Source organism: Diadema antillarum, unplaced genomic scaffold (assembly GCF_040938485.1).
Source record: "Diadema antillarum isolate AM-2024a unplaced genomic scaffold, OU_Dant_1.0 seq00001488_RagTag, whole genome shotgun sequence".
NCBI classification, from domain to species: Eukaryota; Metazoa; Echinodermata; class Echinoidea; order Diadematoida; family Diadematidae; genus Diadema; species Diadema antillarum.
This window is the reverse complement of record NW_027272227.1, coordinates 321,117-340,377: the sequence shown is the minus strand read 5'-3', so window position 1 is coordinate 340,377 and position 19,261 is coordinate 321,117. Positions and strand designations below refer to the sequence as shown.

The window sequence follows — 19,261 nt, the reverse complement described above, 5'->3', positions numbered from 1 at the left end:
GGGGACTAAAAGCTTCCAAAGGGTGCGTTTATCAACTCCTTTTCTCGGCAGAAACAGGTTATCCAAACAGCTTTCAAGGAAATTTTACGAGTTGATAAATGCAAAGCTGTTTTGAAAGCCGTTTCGGAAAGCCTTTACGAACGAGTGTGTTTATCAACTCTCCTTTGTGGCTATCCAAACAGGTTTCCTAAACAGGTTTTCAGAAACCTGTTTGTAAAAGCCTTTTGAAGTTGATAAAAGCAAAGCTGTTTTGAAACGGCTTTGGAGTATTATTGTACTGCAGTTACGAACAATGCATGCCTATGACCTCTTCTCCTCGGGTCGAATTGCGTAATGCAGCTGTGCAGTGACAGGCCAGTTATCGTGTTCGCGAATCAGTTGATAAACGCAACTATTTTGGAAGCCATTTCTAAAGGGCTTTGGAAAGGGCTTTGGAAAGCCGTTTAAACAGGGAAAAGTTGATAAATGCAGCCTAAAGTCTCATGCCGCCACTCAGAAATATTTGAAGTATGTGCTTAACTGGAGCTGGAGCTGCCTCACAGATAGGAAGACAATTGATTCATGTGGCTTTGCATCATGACTCGTCACTCTCAAAGGAAGATATGTCTTTATGATGGTAATTGCTTTTCGCCGTCCCTTCTTAGAAAACAAGCGGCCCATTAATAGTACAGGGTTTTGGAAAGGGCTTTGGAAAGGGCTAAGGAAAGGGCTTTCGAAAGGGCTATGGAAGGGGCTTTCGAAAGGGCTATTGAAAGGGCTTTTGAAAGCTGTTTAAACAGGGGAAAGTTGATAAACGCAGCCAAAGCAAACCAAAACCACGCCATGCCAAACAGGACCAGGAAGAGTACCACAGTGGGTCATCTAGTGATAATTTAGCATTACTCAGCATATCATGCTGGCCACACAAACTGAGACTGTAACTGTGCCACACGTGCACTGTTCCTCACCGAGACTGTATACTCTTTACATCGGTATTGGTTTCCAAAAGTTTGAGGTAAAGTTTGAAGAATAAATGCAGACATTTACTAACGGAAATATTACAACAGGCTTTGTTTATTTACAACTGACGCAAATAATACTATTCTAGATATTTATTTATCTGAATATTTTAAACTACAATGTATAACATTTCAAGAATTGTAACTGGTCAATAAATTAAATTTCTTACATATGAGTAATGATCAAACATCAATTCTTTTCACATCAAAGTATATTACAGCATAATTTAGTAACAATACAACAAAGTTTGGATTCAAAATATATGAATATAGGTGCTACCCCCCTCCCCCTCGTTATAGCCAATATCAGTAGGCATAAAAGAAAGCATAACATAAAGACATTACTTTGCACATGTGGGACTACCCATCATCTTTCAATCAATACTGATAACTTGGTAATGTGTGTAAGGGAATTGCTCACCTTTATGGGTAAGAAGATGTTTTTCGCCAATGAAATCCAATATCAAGAATGTGTTTCTTATTAATTGTAGATGTTTGAATTTGTAAATCTATATAGCTTGCGATTGTGTCAAGATCGTCTGTGGATTGGTATGTGGTTATGGCATGGGTGTGCCAGTGTGTGTTGTGTGTGGAAAGCTTGAATATGGTCTGCACAATGCTGTGTGTGTATGTGACACATTCTGTATGTACATTATGACTGCGTGTGTGTGAAGATCCATGGGGAATTCCCTACGTAGAAAGCCAATCACAGCATCAGATTGCCTCACACCTGCTAAACGTCATGATGATGTCATGTATACATACGGCCGTCCCACCACATTTTCTGCATGTATCAGTGCGCGCACACACACACACACATACACTTACAACATGCGGTGCTAGCTGTAGAATGCACTGAAGAAAATATATGTGTACAAGACAGTTTTTGGCGCATCAAGCTTTAAAATGTCGGAACATGATAGCACAGGCAAAGTATAGGGCAAGTCCAAGATAACATGCGCGTTACGTATGGGACATTCAGAGACTTTTATGACTTGAAAAATAGTGTTAATGGCCTTTGATCATATTGAACTTTATCATGGTGATTGATATCTAGGAAAAGTATAATCATGTAAAAAATTGAGAAAAATGACCTTGGCAATTATATTCTAGAAGAGAAAATATGTGCCTTTACATATGGGACCAGAAAAATTTTGTTTTTTTGAACATTTTTTTCAACCTCAAAACTCTCTGAAAGTATTTCATTCTACAACTTGTAACTCACTGTGATGAAAGTCACAACACTCAAGATTATCACAGGTAAGTTTTATGTCATTAGGCAAAAAGCTCTAATTACAGGTTCTAATTAAAGACAGACATGACGTGTTACGTATGGGAGTTACGTACAGTTTGTATGGGACACTTTGTCCCCCATTCATTTAGTGTGTGGAGAACCATGTTTATGGGTATTTTGCATAATTATTGAAGTAAAATCAGTTGAAACTACTCAAATACTGATCCAGATTGTCAAGGAAACAATATTCCCCAAATATTCATCATCATAGTCATATTCAATCATATTTTTATATTTTTATGACCAACCTGAGTATGCATGCCCTTTGTCCCCCATTCGTTTAGTGTGTGGAGAACCATGTTTATGGGTATTTTTCAAAATAATTTTGCAAAATACCCATAAACAAATTTTTTGCATAATTATTGAGGTGGAATCAATTGAAATTTCTCAAATACTGATCCAGATTGTCAAGGGAACAACATCCCCCATATATTTACCATCATAATCATATTCAATCATATTCTATATTTTTTATGACCAACCTGAGTATGTATGCCCTATTTTTATCAGGATAGTTACTACTAAAAAACTGAATAGTTTAAAGTGTTTACTTCCATTGATGAAGGGCAGTTTGCCATTTAGTTGCAATAAAAAACAACTTGACACAAGAAATATTAATTTCAATAGATAAGCAATACCTGCTGCGTGGAATTCCAGTAATCGAGTAGATGTATGATGTCTGTCTAGCAGTCAGGTCATTGATTTGAGTCACACCTCAGTATATATACCCATGAATTTTGTTGTGGCTACTATTGAAAACTGAATAAGGACAATTTGTGTATCACTTGCAATAAAAAAAAAAAATCATTTTACTTTATTTCTTTTTTTATATCACAACCGTTTCAAATTGGATCTCCATCAAATTAACTTTGAATTTCTCTAGTCTTAGAATTGTATGCTCTTTAGTAATTCATATTATAGGTTTCCAGTCATCTCAAAAAATGTTGGAAACTGAATCCCCATTTCTACAAAAACTATACCGTCCCTTTAATGCTGATTTTCATTGTGTATTTTGCCATCTTCCCCTCCCCCTTTCTGAAAATTGTTCAGTCAAGTACATGTATTGTTTCAAGTGTCTATAACTCAAAAAGTAGCTCCAAAGTTGGGATGCTTTCTCCAGGATGATTGACCATTTGTGTACTGAGAGACCTTCCCAGCTAGCTACATGCATTCACATGCAATATATATGAGGATGTCCCATACGTAACGCATTTGTCCCATACGTAACGCATTTGTCCCATACGTAACATTATTTCAATGCCTAATAAAGAATATTTCTCTTACTGTTTTTTCTTTTTTCTATGGTATTTAATTTCTCTAAACAATAAATTAGAACTTTCCAAAAGGGCATTCAAATAACCTTAGCAATTTCAGAAAAAACCTAAAAAAATGACCTCATTTTGTTACGTAGGGGACATCTCATGATAGGACACAAGCTAATTTGCATAATCATTTGCATAATCCCTAAATTTTCATACCAAGTTAAACTATTTGATGAACTTCTTATGTCCACATATTAATCAAATATCATTTGCTTTCCTTTGAATAAATATGAATCTTTACAAATGTCCCATACGTAACGCTGTGGTTTACATTTATGCAAATGAAGCCCTTGAAATTTGCATAAATTTACATAATATCATATTTTCCTCCATGGAAATCAAAACTTCAACTCATAAGCTTCAAAATGATACCAAATATGTCAATACTGAGCAAAGATGAAATTTTGCCTTCTGAGGGGACCTTATCTTGGACTTGCCCTAAAGCTTTACCCGAAGACATTTTGCTTTACCTCGCTATAACAGGTTTGATTGGCTATATTTTTCTTTGTTTGGAAATCACAAAATTTATCTCGTTATAGCAGTTATTTCGTTATACCCGATCTCGCTATAAGAGTAGCATTTTACATAGACTTGTGTGGAAGGAAATTTGGGACCGGGAAAATTTCCTCGTAATAATCGATATCTTGTTATAGCAGTGTTCGTTATACCGAGTTTCCCCTGTATACTGTTACCATTGCAACGCATTGTTCAACAATGACCATAAAATTGAGTTTGCACATCCACGTACCATAGCGGTCACATGTACCACATTTCAAGCAAAATGCTCAAAGATGGAGGAAGTAAGCTGAATCCACAATATTTTTGTACATGCTTTTAGTGAAAAAATGCTGTTACCATAGTAATGCACTGTCCAACAATGACGAAAGATTAAGTTTGCTCATCTATGTACCAATAGCGGTCACATGTGAGAAATTTCAACAAAGACTCAGGGAGTTCACTGTTTCTACAGTATTATTGTATGATCTTCATTCAAAATATGCCGTTACCATGGCAAAGCATTGTTCAACAATGGCAAAAGATTAAGTTTACACATCTATGTATCATAGTGGTCACACATGCCAAATTTCAAGCTAAATGCTAAAAGACTGAGGTAGCTGAATCCACAATATTTTTGTATGGATTTTAGTGAAAAATGCTGTTACCATGGCAATGCATAGTTCAACAATGACGAAAAATTAAGTCTGCACATCTACGTACTCTAGCGGTCACATATGCCAAATTTTAAGCCAAGTACTCAAAGACTGAGGGAGTTAGGTCAATCCACATATTTTTGTATGATTGGTACAAAAACTGCTGTTTCCATAGCAACATATTTATTCACATACATAAAAAGGTGTCTTGCACAACTACACGTTACATTGATTGTAATCATAAATTTCAACCAAATTGCTGTAAACCTGAGAGTAGTTTGATCAACAAACTTTTATAAGATTTAACCAAAAATTACTGGTGCCATGGCATCGCATTATGCAATACTAACGGAAAAGGTGTCTTACACATCTTCCTTTGACAGTGGTCACACATGCCAAATTTGGGGTAAATTGCTAAAAAAATGAGAGAGTAGTTCGATCCACAACATTTTGTACGATTTTTACAAATTTGCTGTCGCCATGGCAACTCATTATGCAATACTAATGAAAAAGATGTCTCGCACATCTTCCTGTGATTGTGGTCACACATGCCAAATTTGTGGTTGATTGCTCAAAAAATTAGAGTAGTTCGATCCACAAGTTTTTATAAAGATAGCAGTCACATATGGGCAATTCCACGGTAACTAGGACACAGGTGCCAAAAATTCAAAATGATATTTGTTGCAAACACCATACATTTTCAGACAGTACTTGAGTTGAAGTTTTAAGAATCATTATGTTTTTCATTAAAAGCGGCCATTTTGATTTTCAAAATGGCTGCCAAAATATGCCTATAACTCAATGGTGAAAAGAGTGTATTGTCGCATAACTTACTCTCTGTATATCCACTATATTAGTACTCTAAACAACAATCTTTCATATGTATGCAGTTACCAGAGAAGTCTTTTACCACACGATAGAAAAAAAAAGCTGGTAGCTTTAAAGAATTTGATAAAAACTGTTAATTACTTTGATAATGATGGATGTAACGTCAGTTACCAAAAACAAGGAATTTTTAAGTTTATTCATCAAAGGAAGTGAGCTGTATGATGTAACTTGGGATTTCTAATGTATGCCCATATGCCTTTATTTTAATACCAGAAATAAGGATACTTGGTATACTGGAGAGTCAAAATGAACACTACAAAATGTGTAACGTCAGTTACCGAAACGTCATACACGAGTATGTAACGTCAGTTACCATGACAGTAATTATAACTGAGGCAAATTTTTTGACTTTTGGCCATTTCAATACATCTGGGAAGTCAACTTACAACAAAGAGCAGCAATCCCTTTCATAGGAAATGATGTCATTACCATGGTATGTCCATGGATATTTTTTTATATTTTATTTTATCTCTAAATTCATTTATTCATTCATTTACCATGATTACCTTTTTTTTTGGGGGGGGGGGGCTTGGGCTTTCGATTTTTGATTCAGCACAAGTTTAAGGTTAAATCATCTGGAAGTTTAGTTTGCCACATGCAGTATATGCACTCAAATTAGTACATTCCCAGTCCTACGGGATGATAAAGCTACCAAAGTTTGTAGGCCTAATCAGTGACATGATTGCATGTTAACCACATTTTCTAGTAAAAAAAACAACAAACAAACAAACTTCTGCACAGCTGTATACCAACAGTTTAACAATCTTCACCAATGTTTGCTTTTGCTGGCATTTTTTTTTTTCAGGAAGCTTAGTCAAGTTTCTACCTCAAGGCAAATGCACAAACAGATATTTCTTCTCTTGCACTTAAATGTGTGGTGTAGTTAACATGGCTCATCTTGTATTATCATGGTACGTAAGGCATGTACTCATTATTGTTTGAAACTTAACACTGATATTGCTCAAAGTGAGAGAGGATTCTATAGGTTTTTTTTTTTTTTTTTTAATGTTCATACTGTGTGTATTTGTTGATTACTTTATTCTATTCATGCAGGGACATTTTGTAATACAACACATGATAATTATGAACAGGAAGAGTTTTTTATATTGATTTTAGTATTCTTTCGTTGCAAAGTCCGATTTCTTGGTATCTCGAATGTCTCTGCAAGCCGTGATTCAGAATATCAGTGAAAAGGAAAAGAAAAACAGTTAAATTACTTCAAGCTAGTCAATAAAACAGTAATGCTCTTTTGACCAAAAAAGCATTTATTTTTCTTCTTCACAGAGAAATATTAAAAGTGCAACACTTTTCATTTAAATCAATTGATGATGGAGATCATCAAGAGTAAAATAAAGAAAAGAAGGAGAAATATATCACAATAGATTTCATACATATTTATGCATATTTATGAGTTGATACGTGTTTTTTCCCCATGACCTGGAAGATATTTTGATATTTTTTTCAAGCACAAAAATATCCATGTTTTGTGTAGTACTACAAGGTATTATGGGTGGAGCACTCTATGTAGATAAAAACTTTCCTGTTCATTAAAAAACAAACAAACAAACAAACAAAAAAGCCCTTAGTCATGTCAATATATTTATACTTGGAACTGCTTAATCTATTAATGGCTCTGTGTAATCATAAATGTTGAATAAAAATTAAATCTTCAGACAAATGTCAAGAAATATCCTCTTGTGCATTTACATTATTTTTGCCCAACTGTGCTATGGCATGGGGGGGGGGGGGGTGCCCCCTAAGGGCCCACCCAATATTATTTGTGTCTTTAGATTTTGTTTTAATTTGTTGCTGTAGTTGCCTGGGATTGTCACTGGTACATTGCAGCAGTATAATAACCTGTTAAATAAATTAGTTCTCTATAAACCCCACGGCAAAGAATGTGTAACGTCAGTTACATACTGACATGTTTACCTTTAAGTTTTCGTAGAACACAAAGAAAATGGACTACTGTTTCATTTCATTGTGTATTTATGACTGATGAACCAAGGTATGACTCTATATCAACGAAATCATTCTGAATGGTCAGAATTATGAAATATCACTTAGCTATTCCCAATCTTGATTTTGCATGTGTAAACCCTATGGCAAATGTAAGCGTAACGTCAGTTACGTAACGTCAGTTACCGTCATGCCTTCACTGAAATTGGCATGGTGGTAAAAGGAGACAACTGAAGTGCACATTATTTTGCACACCTGTTCCTAAGAACCTAGGTGTATTGCCATATTAAACACATAAAGGCTAAAAGTCAGGGACATGAGATATTTCCATTTACATCTACACCATAATTTCCCATGTCCTTTTTCCGTAACGTCAGTTACCGACACATTTTCACATGCTATGTGATAAGAAATGCAGTTTGAGAGAAAAACTTTCCACCTATTTCTTCATTCTCATGAACTTATTCATCAATGCTAATTGCAAGTCCAAGGTGCTTTCATTCACAAAACTACAAGGTAAACAATTTCATGAAAATCCTTACGTGTAACGTCAGTTACCGTGGAATTGCCCATATGCCAAATTTGGAGTCAATAGCTCAAAAAATGAGAGTGTAGTTCGATCCACAAGATTTTGCAATGGACCGACTGCCTGATCAACCGCCCAGCCATCCAACATGCAAGTGATTCCTATATTCCCCCATACACATTATGTGTGGGTGAGGGTATAATAATGATATACATGGTGTCATAGCTACTATAATAAATGTAGGAGTCAGCACGGCTCGCATGCATCGATTGAGCTAGATGGCTATACACTACTTAGTTACATGTTTACAGCTTCCTGTGTGAAATCGCACATGAAAGATGTTACTGGGAGGATTTTTTTTTGTGCAAATTAATACAGTTTTAGTGTGATACTAGTATATGTTCTGACTTCTATAGCAGGTTTAGCTGGTTATAGTTTTGGAAAGGTACCATCATGCTAGTATCATGATTGTGTTGCTGTCGCATGTGCTTGGAACAAGGAGATAAATCCAGACATGTTTTGGCCGACTTTTCTCAAGGACACTCTGATTCGACGAGCATGGGTTCATTTCATGCGTAATACCAGGTTTGATTTTAATCTTACCAAACATTCTATGGTATGCTTGGCACACTTCAAAGATGAATGTATTGGTGAATCTGCGGCCATGACGAGGAAAATGGGTTTCCCTTGTCGATTCAAGTTAAAACTATTTTCAGTTCCAACAATCAAAGCACCAACAATTGTTTGTTTGTTTATTTGTTTGTTTTATTTATACATGGGTTAAAATACTTACACTCAGTTGTTAGGCTGTTTTTCAGCCTTATTGTCTGTTCTACACAACAAACATTTTCCATTGCCAGGCCTGGCTCTACTACCAGCAGTGTCTTGGTACGCCCTGGCACTGCTTCACGCTCAACTGCAGCTGAGCCTAGCAAGGATGACTGAAGAACGAGGCCTCCTGGTCGTAAACGTTCCAGTTCTAGAGGAGCATATCTCAAAACAGTAAAAGCAAGGGTATGTATAGACAAATGGTATCCGTCTGTTCTCATTGGGCTTCTTATCAAACATTGGTAGATGTAACATGGTCAGACCCGAATAGAGACAGATTTCCTTGTATCACTGTGCTACGCAGAATTATTGATCTGTGCCAGTCAGTGAAATTTTCAGCTAAAAATACATTAAAAAGGGCATTTCAGCCTCACTGAATCAGCTCTAGTGAAATTTCTTGGCCTAATATATACCAAATTGATGTTTGGCCTACAGATTTTATGAATTAATACGAAAAGTTCTTGTCTTTTCTTGCACAAGTCTCTCAGTTGCCTTCCAAAATACAGTGCCTTTTAAATCAACTGCTGCTGTGCATGCGCACAGCAGTTGATTCGAGTGGCGCTGTGTAGCAGCCAAGATGTTCCACTAGAGCCGATTCAGTGAGGCTGAAATGCCCTCAAATTCACTGATCAGCGCAGATCAATAGTTCTGCATAGCAAAGTGATAGAAGAAGATCTGTCTCTACATAGGGTTAACCATGTTATATCTACCAACGTTAGATAAGAAGCCCAACAAGAACAGACAAGTACCATTGGTTTTTTCATACCCTTAGAGATATGCTCCTCTGGAACTGGAACATTTATGACAACGAGGCCTCAATCTTGAGTCAGCCTCACCAGGCTCAGCTGCAGTTGGGGATGAAACAGTACCAGGGCGTACCGCGACACTGCTGGTAGTAGAACAGGGCTTGACGATGGAAAGACTTTGTGTCAAATAAGAATAAAAATAATAATGATAATAATAATAACATATCAATTTATAAAGTGCAAAACCTATAGACATAAATATATATTCTTCTGTGCTGCCAAAACTTCTGATGTACTGTATACGCTGTTATTTTCACGTACAGATATTTTCGCGATTGATGAGGTTGCAGACATTTTCGCGAGATGTTGTTTTCGCGAATCAACGCTGATGCTTACCTTAATGCTCTATTAACAAAGCGCATGGAGACAATTTCGCATGTTGTTAAATTTTCGCGATCCAACTGTGATTCGCGAAATTCGCGAAAATTAAACCCTCGTGAAATAACAGCTCATACAGTACTTGATGATAATAGACAGTCAACTACAAAGATGTGCTTTGAGTCGTGATTTAAAGACTTCTACAGTTGGAGATTTCCTGACTTCTAATGGTAGGCCATTCCAGAGTTGCACAGGCAAATGCTCTGTCTCCCATTGTTATTTTTGTTTTGTATTTCGAATGTGCAAGTGTTGGTGCTTTGATTGTCGGAACTAAAAATACATTGTAGTTTCAACTTAAATCAACAAAAGACACCCAATTTCCTCGTCGTAGCCACAGATTCTTCAATACATTCATCTTTGGAATGTGCCGAGCATACCAAAGAATGTTTGGTAAGATTAAAATCAGATTGATATTCTGCACGAAATGAACCCACATTCGTCGAGTTAGAGTGTCCTCGGGAAAAGTCAGCCAAAACACATCTGGATTTTTCTCCTTGTTAATAGTACATCCACCAACAACACACCAAACTGGCACGGTGGTACCTTTCCAAACCTATAATTTCCTTTACCTACTGTAGAAATCTGAACATATCACACTACAACCGTATTAATTTGCAAAAAAAAAATAATCCTCCCAGTAACATCTTTGAAGTGCAATTTTGCATGGGTAGCTATAAACATGTAGCTAACTAGCATATGTGACCCTGCACCACAAAACCAACAAAAAGTCGCCAGACATGGATTTTTAGTTGAGGGCAGATTCTGAAAGAGCAGACTCTAAGCTTTAAAATGATGTATAACTCAGTTCAAATGGTCACTCCAAACCTATCTAAATATTGGAAAGAAAGCACACATTCTGGAAAAGTGCGAACTGAGAAAAGAGGCTCTGAAATGAAGTGTCTATTCAAGCGCTAAATCTTTACCAACCTGTGCTAGCTGTGGAATGAATGGGACAAAAAACAGGGTGTAAACCACTGTAGCAACAACAATAAAGGGATAATCACATTAAGCTGAAATTGGGCATGATCTATTAAATATTCTGTCAATGATTAACACCAACTTTCCAGGCAATAGCATCATCCCTTCAAAAGTTATTAGAGTTGAAAGTGAAGAGTGCACAAAGAATCTTTAAGAAGTGAAAAGGGTCTCTATTAAGACGTACAATGTACCTGAATTTACTAGTCTACCAAAGCAAGGTTGTAGAAAAACGGCTGAAAATACACTTTTCCATTGATTTTATGATCCCAAAGTTAAGAATAATGTGGAAGAAGGGTAGCTCTTTCAGAAAATAGGAAAAACCCAATATTGACTTGGTCGACCCGTTTCACCTTTTCGAGTCCTCACGTAAATTCAAGGGGTGCGACTTTTTGTTCGTTTCGTGGTGCACGGTCACATATAGCCACAGCTTCCTCAATTGATGTATGCAAGCTGTGTTGACTCCTAGTTATGACATCATGCATATCATTATAATGATTAGATCTGTTTACGTCCTTTGGCAAGGAAGCACTCTCAAACAGGTATGTTTGTCATGTTATTTCATCATAACTACAGATATATTATGAAAGACGAATGTTTTATAATACAGAGTATGAGGTTATCTGTCAAAAAACTGAAGCAATTTGACATTTCATTGATCTTCATAATATCTCTTTAACCCTATTCTAACTGGGGGGGGGGGGGGGTCAAATTGACCCCCCCTCGACATTTCGCACCACGATTCCGGAATGCGCAAAGATTTGCTGTGTCGTTTCATGACTTTTTTCATTGAAGTCTCCCGCATATTTTGAGACCAAATTTGCGACGTCCCAGTACACCGTTCTGAAGTTACGTAATGTTTTGCATATATGCATGTCAACCCGAAAACAGCTCAAATTCATGATATCGTGTGCAAATCCAATGCAAATTGTGTTTTTTTGTTAAATTGACATAAATTAGATTATTTCAACTTTGAATAATTGAAATTAATCAATTCTGATGTAGATAAGCTTGAAAATGTACCTGCAACAAATTTGGGGAAAAAAAATAGAAAATAAAAGGTCGAAAAAACAATAGAAATTAAAAGGTCGAAAAAACAATAAAATACATAAGAAATTAACAAAACAATAAAAAACAAAAGAAATTTATTTTCACTGTGCTATTTTTTCACAAGGAAATTGTTTAATGTGTCTTGAGGAATTCTGACACAAACATTTATCAATCCTTCAGTCTTTTTAATGGAGTTACAGGTGAAAATATGATTTCATGCATAAATTTGCATAATTAATTTACTAAAAATAGAAAATCATTATTTTTGTATTGAATGAGCATGTGATCTTGTAGTTGACATCCGGCTCTATGTTCAGGCAAAATTTTGCGGCAATCGCACCATCGGCGGCCGAGATCTGAAGGGAGGGTCAAATTGAGCCCCCCCCCCCAGTAAAAACTTGGTCTCAAATAGCCCAGTTAAAATAGGGTTAAACAGGGTCTTCAGATGATGATTCTTACCATCTCTATCTACAGAGGTTAGGACAATGTAGTCTACTCCCCAGGATGCAATGGCAGTAGCTGTGTTCATGGGCTCATTGGGGTCAGGAGGAGGAGGGGTCCTTGATGTTTTCACTGAGCAGAAGCGGCAACCTCTGGTGCAAGTGTCACCCAAAATCTATAAACCCAAAAATATTAAAGAAAAGATCTGAAATTTTAATGGATTCTCTCAAAGACTTTTGTCTCGAGTTATCCACACAAAACATTTAATCTTAAAGCCCCTTGCTAACATTTGCAGATGAAAACTAGAAAGGCGACTGGTATGCCTCGGCCATTATGCATGGTTCTCCGAACAGGTCTTTAGTACATCTTCACAATGCATGATGACAGTTTCACATAAATGGCAAAATATTAAAATGACACATTTGTCACAAATGTGATGAGTATTCACTTTCCCTGAAGTACTGTAAAAGTGGAAATTTTCGCACGCTAAAATTTTCACACATTTCGCGCAACCAGAAGCTAGCACAAAAATAAAAGCATGTCATGTTTTCACTTGACCTTTGTATTTTCAATTTCAATTTCAATTTATTTTTATATTTCTCGGTGAAAAAATACATCAAATATAACAAAATGAAATGATACATGATATCCAGCTAGGAAGCATAATAGAACATTGCAAACATATGTGACCTACCACAACAAAAGGATCCGAAAGTCACTGAGGGCTGAGCCGAGAAAATTGAGTTTGAAGTCGGATCATCAAAATTGGTCAAATCAATCAGATTTCTTTTTTTGGGGCATAATTTTGTAGTCTAATGTATTGTCTATCGTCTGCCAAAATTTTGAAGCTAAATGATCATAGAAAAAGTGAGAAATTTGCATTTTCCTGGGCCATGATTTTTTGACTTTCAACGGAACACAAACGTGTCCCCAGATTTGGATTTAGCGCCACAGATAGACTCCTCCCCTAGCAATGAGGGAGTGATCTTATTGGTCAGTGCGTTGCATCCTAGTTACTGATTGGTCATGCAAAGACTGCTGGTGCTAAGCTTGAATGACCCATTAGTGTCCAAAATCATGAAACATGAACAAATTTTAACGGTTCTAAATAAGCTTATAGATGCTGACTTCCAGCCAAAAGTCATATACAGTTTTAAGATATTGCTATTAGCTTTTGAATGTTTCTATTTGTTTGCTCCACACTCTTTGAGAGATCTCCTTCTAATCTACACACCAGTGAGGAACCTTTGTTCAAAGAGCAGGGACTTATTTGTTCTTCCAAACAGAAGAACCAACTTTTATGGAGAATGAACATTTGCCTATAATGCTTCTACCTGAGAATTCAAGAAAAATTACTGATAATAATGAATTCAAGTCTGCTTTGAAAACACATCTTTTTACAGTGTAAACAAATATGCAACTTGGTATCGCTGTACTTGCACTTGTATGTTCTGGTATAATCTTTTCCTTCCTTCTACCCATAGGGACATGATACTCTATGTGTGAATGCGCTAGATAAGCACTTTTAATTAGTACTATCATTATTACTAATATACTACTACTACCAGCTTACCGAACTGTCCTGCCATCATAAAAAGTTACCCTCCTCATATCTTTGAGTGTTTCACAAATTGCACATCTAAATTGATGGAAAAAAAAAGGATTTTTGCTCCCTTTACTCAAATAGGTCTCTCAGTCCTTCAACTCACCATAATCGTAGCAGTTGAAGTGCCATGTTCTCCACCTCCCCAGCATTCTCCTATGTTGGGACACTTTGCCTCCTCACAAACCTGTTGGCAGGACAAGCATTTCATACATGTACTGTAATTACACTTTGAACATGTATGTCTAGACTACACTGAGAAGTGATCACTACACAAAGCAGATGGGTGCATTACACACTGAAACACACTTGGATAACGTAAATATGCCATACATATTGGGAATCAGGACTTCCTGACAATTTCATGAGCAGCTAAATTTGCATTCGTGGAGTACAGTAGTGAATGCAGAAATATACACATAGTACACATGTTTGCCTTCATGTCGAGATCACAGTTAATGATAGATTCATCTTAGGCGAGACGGACCGTTAGTCACTGGCATTCCAGAATGCGTCCGGCATGCACGCATTCTCTTCTTCATTCCCGGACGCACGCATTCTACATGCATTGAGAATGCCCTATTGTTAATCCCCTCAGTCTTGTGAATAGAGGCATTCCGTCGTATTCCGAGAATGGGGATTATAGAATCCTCTATTCAAGGCGTCCGGAATGCGTCCGAGAATGCAGACAGCTTATTGAAACCATACTTTTACGTTGCAGCTTCTTTCATGTGTGCCTCTATAGTCTTCCAGTTTTTATACCAGTGAGGTGTTGTCTCACCTCCCTGATTATACGTACCGGTACGTTGTGCACTCCAACACATATGCTGAATGAATGAAGCGAGCGTTTCTTTACACTCCGGCCACCAGCATGATTTGCGCTAGCGCTCTTTCCCAGCTTTTTTTTGCAACGCATGCTGTTAGGCAAGGCTCCACACTAACTTTTATTTTTGGTGTCCCGATCGAACATTATTTTAGCATCGTAGATTATTAGAATATTACCGTTATTCATTTCCAAATGTAAAAGCAAACATCCGACATTTATTTTATTATCATACTTAGCCGAATGTTACTGTTTTTCATTTTTGAACGTCAAGGCAGACATTGGACATTTACTTTACCATCAAACGCAGTTGAATGTTACTGTAATTCATTTCGAAATGTAATAGCAAATATCCGACATTTATTTTAGCATCGTATGGAGCAGAATGTTTCTGCTATTCACTTCCAAACGTAAAAGCAATCATCTGACATTTATTTTGGCATCTTCAGGTGCTGAATGTTATTACTAGTGTATTTACTTTCGAAAGTAAAAGCAACATCCAACATTTATTTTATAATCGAACGTAATTGAATATTTTAATTGTTATTCATTTCTGAACGTCAGAGAGATCATTCAATTTTCGACATTTTAGCATCTTCCGGAGCTGAATGTTACAGCTATTTACTTTCGAAAGTGAAATCAAACGGATATTTATTTTATCATCGTATGAAATTGAATTCTTATTCATTTCTGAACGTCAAAGGGATTATTCGACATTTATTTAAGCATCTTCCGGAGCTGAATGTTATGGCTATTTACTTTCGAATGAGTAAACATATGGCATTCATTTTATCATCGTACGTAGTTGAATACTATTGTTATCCATTTCCCAACGCCAAAGCAAACACTCGACATCTATTTTAGCATCTTCCGGAGCTGAATGTTACTCCTATTTATTTTCGAACATAAAAGCAAACGCCAGACATTTTTTTTATCATCGTACGGAGTTGAATATTATTGTTATTCATTTCTGAACGTCAAAGCAAACATCAAACATTAATTTTACCATCGAACGCAGCTAAATGTTACTGTTATTCATTTCGAAATTTAAAAGCAAACATCGGACAATTATTTTAGCATTGTATGGAGCAGAATATTACTGCTATTCACTTCCGAACGTAAAAGCAAACATCCGACATCTAGTCTAATCATCGTACAGAGTTGAATATTATTATTATTTATTTCCGAACGTCAAAGGGAGCATTCGACATTTGCTTTTAGCATCTTCCGGAGCTGAATGTTATTTACTTTCGAGCGTAAAAGCAAACATCCGGCAGGGTGCGCGTTTTGCCCGGGGCAAGTGAAAATCAAAGTCAGGCAAACGTTTAGGAACAAAGGTAAAAATGCTTGCCCGAATCGGGCAAGCAAAAATTTCGAAGCCACCTTTTTCCCCATATTTTCCCTCTAACAAACCCATGAAATCACGCATACGCAAGCCTAAAACTATATAATGACTGTCTAGATCTAGCGATGTCACGATTCAGCTTACCACAAAATTACTCTCGAACACTTACTTAATGCATCACCAACGTTTATATAGAAGAAAGTCCATATATTCAAATACACAACGTGTGTCTCGCCGAATAATGCGTGATGACAAAGCCAGTATTTCGGCAGTAAAAGTAGCGGCAACAGAAGAAACCGACTGTCGTTTTCTGCTCGCGGTAAGCTATACTAGCAGGTGAGTCGAGTGGTGACTTGCTATGCGTGATCTACATCGTCATGTGTAAAGCACAGTCACCCAGAAAAAAGAAAATTCCCACGATGTGTCAAGGTGCCAGACTGGAGTGGGGAGGGGGTGGAGAGGGAGGGAGACCAATCAACAGAAGAAACCGCGCGTATAACTGGCGGATTCTTGGAGGTCACGAACAGTCTGGGGCCTTGGGATGAACAGGGAAAGAATGCTTAATTAAAAATAGCTCAAGTCAAAGACCCAGCACAAACGTAATGATTCTTCATTTCTTTTAAAATCACTCTCTTGTGATTTTGAGGAGCTTAATGTTGGTGTTAGAACGTCATATTTTCATTAGATTGTAACTACTGTACGTATAATACCAGCACAATACTAACATATACCTATTGATTTCATAATCTGTAAAACACAAATTTGACTGCCAGTGACAATAACAAAAAGACTTGTATTTGTTTTGTGCAGGGATTTTTTTGTCATAATCCTGACTAACACTTCCGAGTTCATATGAAATTTCGATGTTTTACTGCAGCTTCAACGGCCTGAATTGAATTACTGAAAGATTGTCTAAATGCATTTGAAATGTCAAATTTAGAGAATGCAAATCTATGTGGATGATCATCGGATGTGGGCGATGATCATCCTCATTGATCTGTACCCTCTAAATTTGACATTTCAAATGAATATAGTAGGCAATGTTTTAGTAAATTCTGAAGCTTTGTGAATCATGAAATTTTTGGCAACCATCCATTTGAACTTCAGGCATGAAAAGCTCCTACAATTCAGCAAAGATAACTCAACAAATCAGAGATAAAGTTCCTTCGAATTGAGAAGTAGCAGGCAGATTTGCTGGGTGTGAGACCACAAGAAGCTTCAGCTTTGCTTTGAGTCACAATCGTGTGTTGTCGGGAAGTTTTCACAAACTCCAGGATCACCCACCCCCCTGCCAACTCCAACATGTTGCTCCCAAACGTGCATGGTGAAAGCATGGCGTCTCGATGTCACCGTCAGGTACTCGAGGCTGCTTTGTTTTTGTCTTGGAATATTGATTCATTTCTTGTCATGACATAAGGGTAGTAATCTTTTTGCATGACTATGTAAAAAAATTGTGATACTGAACTCGTCTTTTTGATGTTTTTCTTTCAGTCCAAAAGGAAGACAAAAATCGTATCATGACGTTTGCAGTTGTTCAAAAGGTCTGCTATCGATAACTCACAGACTACTCCGGTAATCACCCATGCCTGTTCCCAGGCCCTGCACCCAATCCTGCAATTTACACGCGCGCGCGAATTCGTCGTTTTGCCAGCCAGCTGTCAGAATGTGCTTTGAAGCCTGACCTGGCTGGCGTGAATGGGTATCGAGTTTCAATCAACATCGACTGTTGTTTTATTCTTGTACTTCATAGTGTCGTTTCACCTGACAGAAACACAGAAATCAGGAAGGTGTAGGGAAGAGGTTTTTGTTGTGTGTTGCAATGTGTGTGTGCGTGTTTTCTCGTCTTTTTTTTTTCTTCTTCTTTTTTTTTTCCAGTAGGATCGAGGCCAAGGTGGGGGAAAGAGCAGAGTGAAATGAGTACAAGTACACAGTGAAAGGAGTCAGGTAGAGGGGAGGTGGAATAACCAATTACCAGAAGCATTTCAAATATTTAAGTACCATTGTGTGAAAAAAAAGGAGTGCTACACGTATTTTAGTCAGAGCTGCCAACCTTTGGAAGCACATATTAGTACTCAGCAGCTCCAAAATTCGTATTTTTCCACCAGAATTCGTATTTTTTCAATCTCCCTCTTTTTGCTATTTTGAATTAAACTCGTCGACTTATGAGGCCTACAGGCTCTAAACATAACGTTATGACACATGCCGAAGCATCCAGCTGCTGGTCACCAGCACGATAAAGATTCTGAACTACGCAATGTTCAGCGTTGATTGATTGCTTTCTCGCAATGAATGTGTACAAGTGCAAATTTGTACCTCCAAAAACTTGCTGGGCTGATTATGGAAGCTTCCACTATCTAGCAGGGGACGGGGAATGCTTGATCTTCTCAAGAGAGCTTCTGTGTGAGCGGATGCAAAACTCTTTTCTGTGTTTCCAATTATTGTTTACTATTAAAACATAATCATGCGTATTTTTCAGGCTTTTTTCATTTCATTGGATTTTAAACACTAGTATTTATCCGAATTATTCCAATTCCTTTTCCCCTGACTGGAATCGGAAAGTCTGCGATAACGATGATCGCAAAATGCCGCGCTGTGTGTGGAAGCGCCGATGTGGTGCAAACATGTGGCTTCACTTTCAAGTTTAAAGGAATGCGCCATGTGCTCCTGCCTACAAAGACTAGAGGTTACTGCAAGTTCGATGGATCGAATGCGCCATAGTTGAGCTGAGCTGAATGGCTTGTTTACGGTAAACACGCAGTTTATGTTCGATATGAGGAAATCATTACGTCTTTCACGAGGGAAAAACACACAAAACAAACAAACAAACAAACAAAATACACCCACGAACGAATATTGATAGCCAAAACTTTGAAA

General features: G+C 37.2%; 1 protein-coding gene across 1 annotated transcript in view; it reads right to left on the bottom strand.

Annotated features, from left to right (window-relative positions):
* Nucleotides 1-19,261, bottom strand: part of LOC139710006 (lipoyl synthase, mitochondrial-like) — a 184,180-nt gene that overhangs the window by 91,744 nt on the left and 73,175 nt on the right. The window contains exons 4-5 of the mRNA XM_071621957.1: nucleotides 14,326-14,406; nucleotides 12,635-12,791 (exon numbers count right to left, since the gene is read on the bottom strand). Of these exons, the coding sequence (XP_071478058.1) occupies nucleotides 12,635-12,791; nucleotides 14,326-14,406 (238 nt within the window). The remainder of the gene's footprint in view (nucleotides 1-12,634; nucleotides 12,792-14,325; nucleotides 14,407-19,261) is intronic.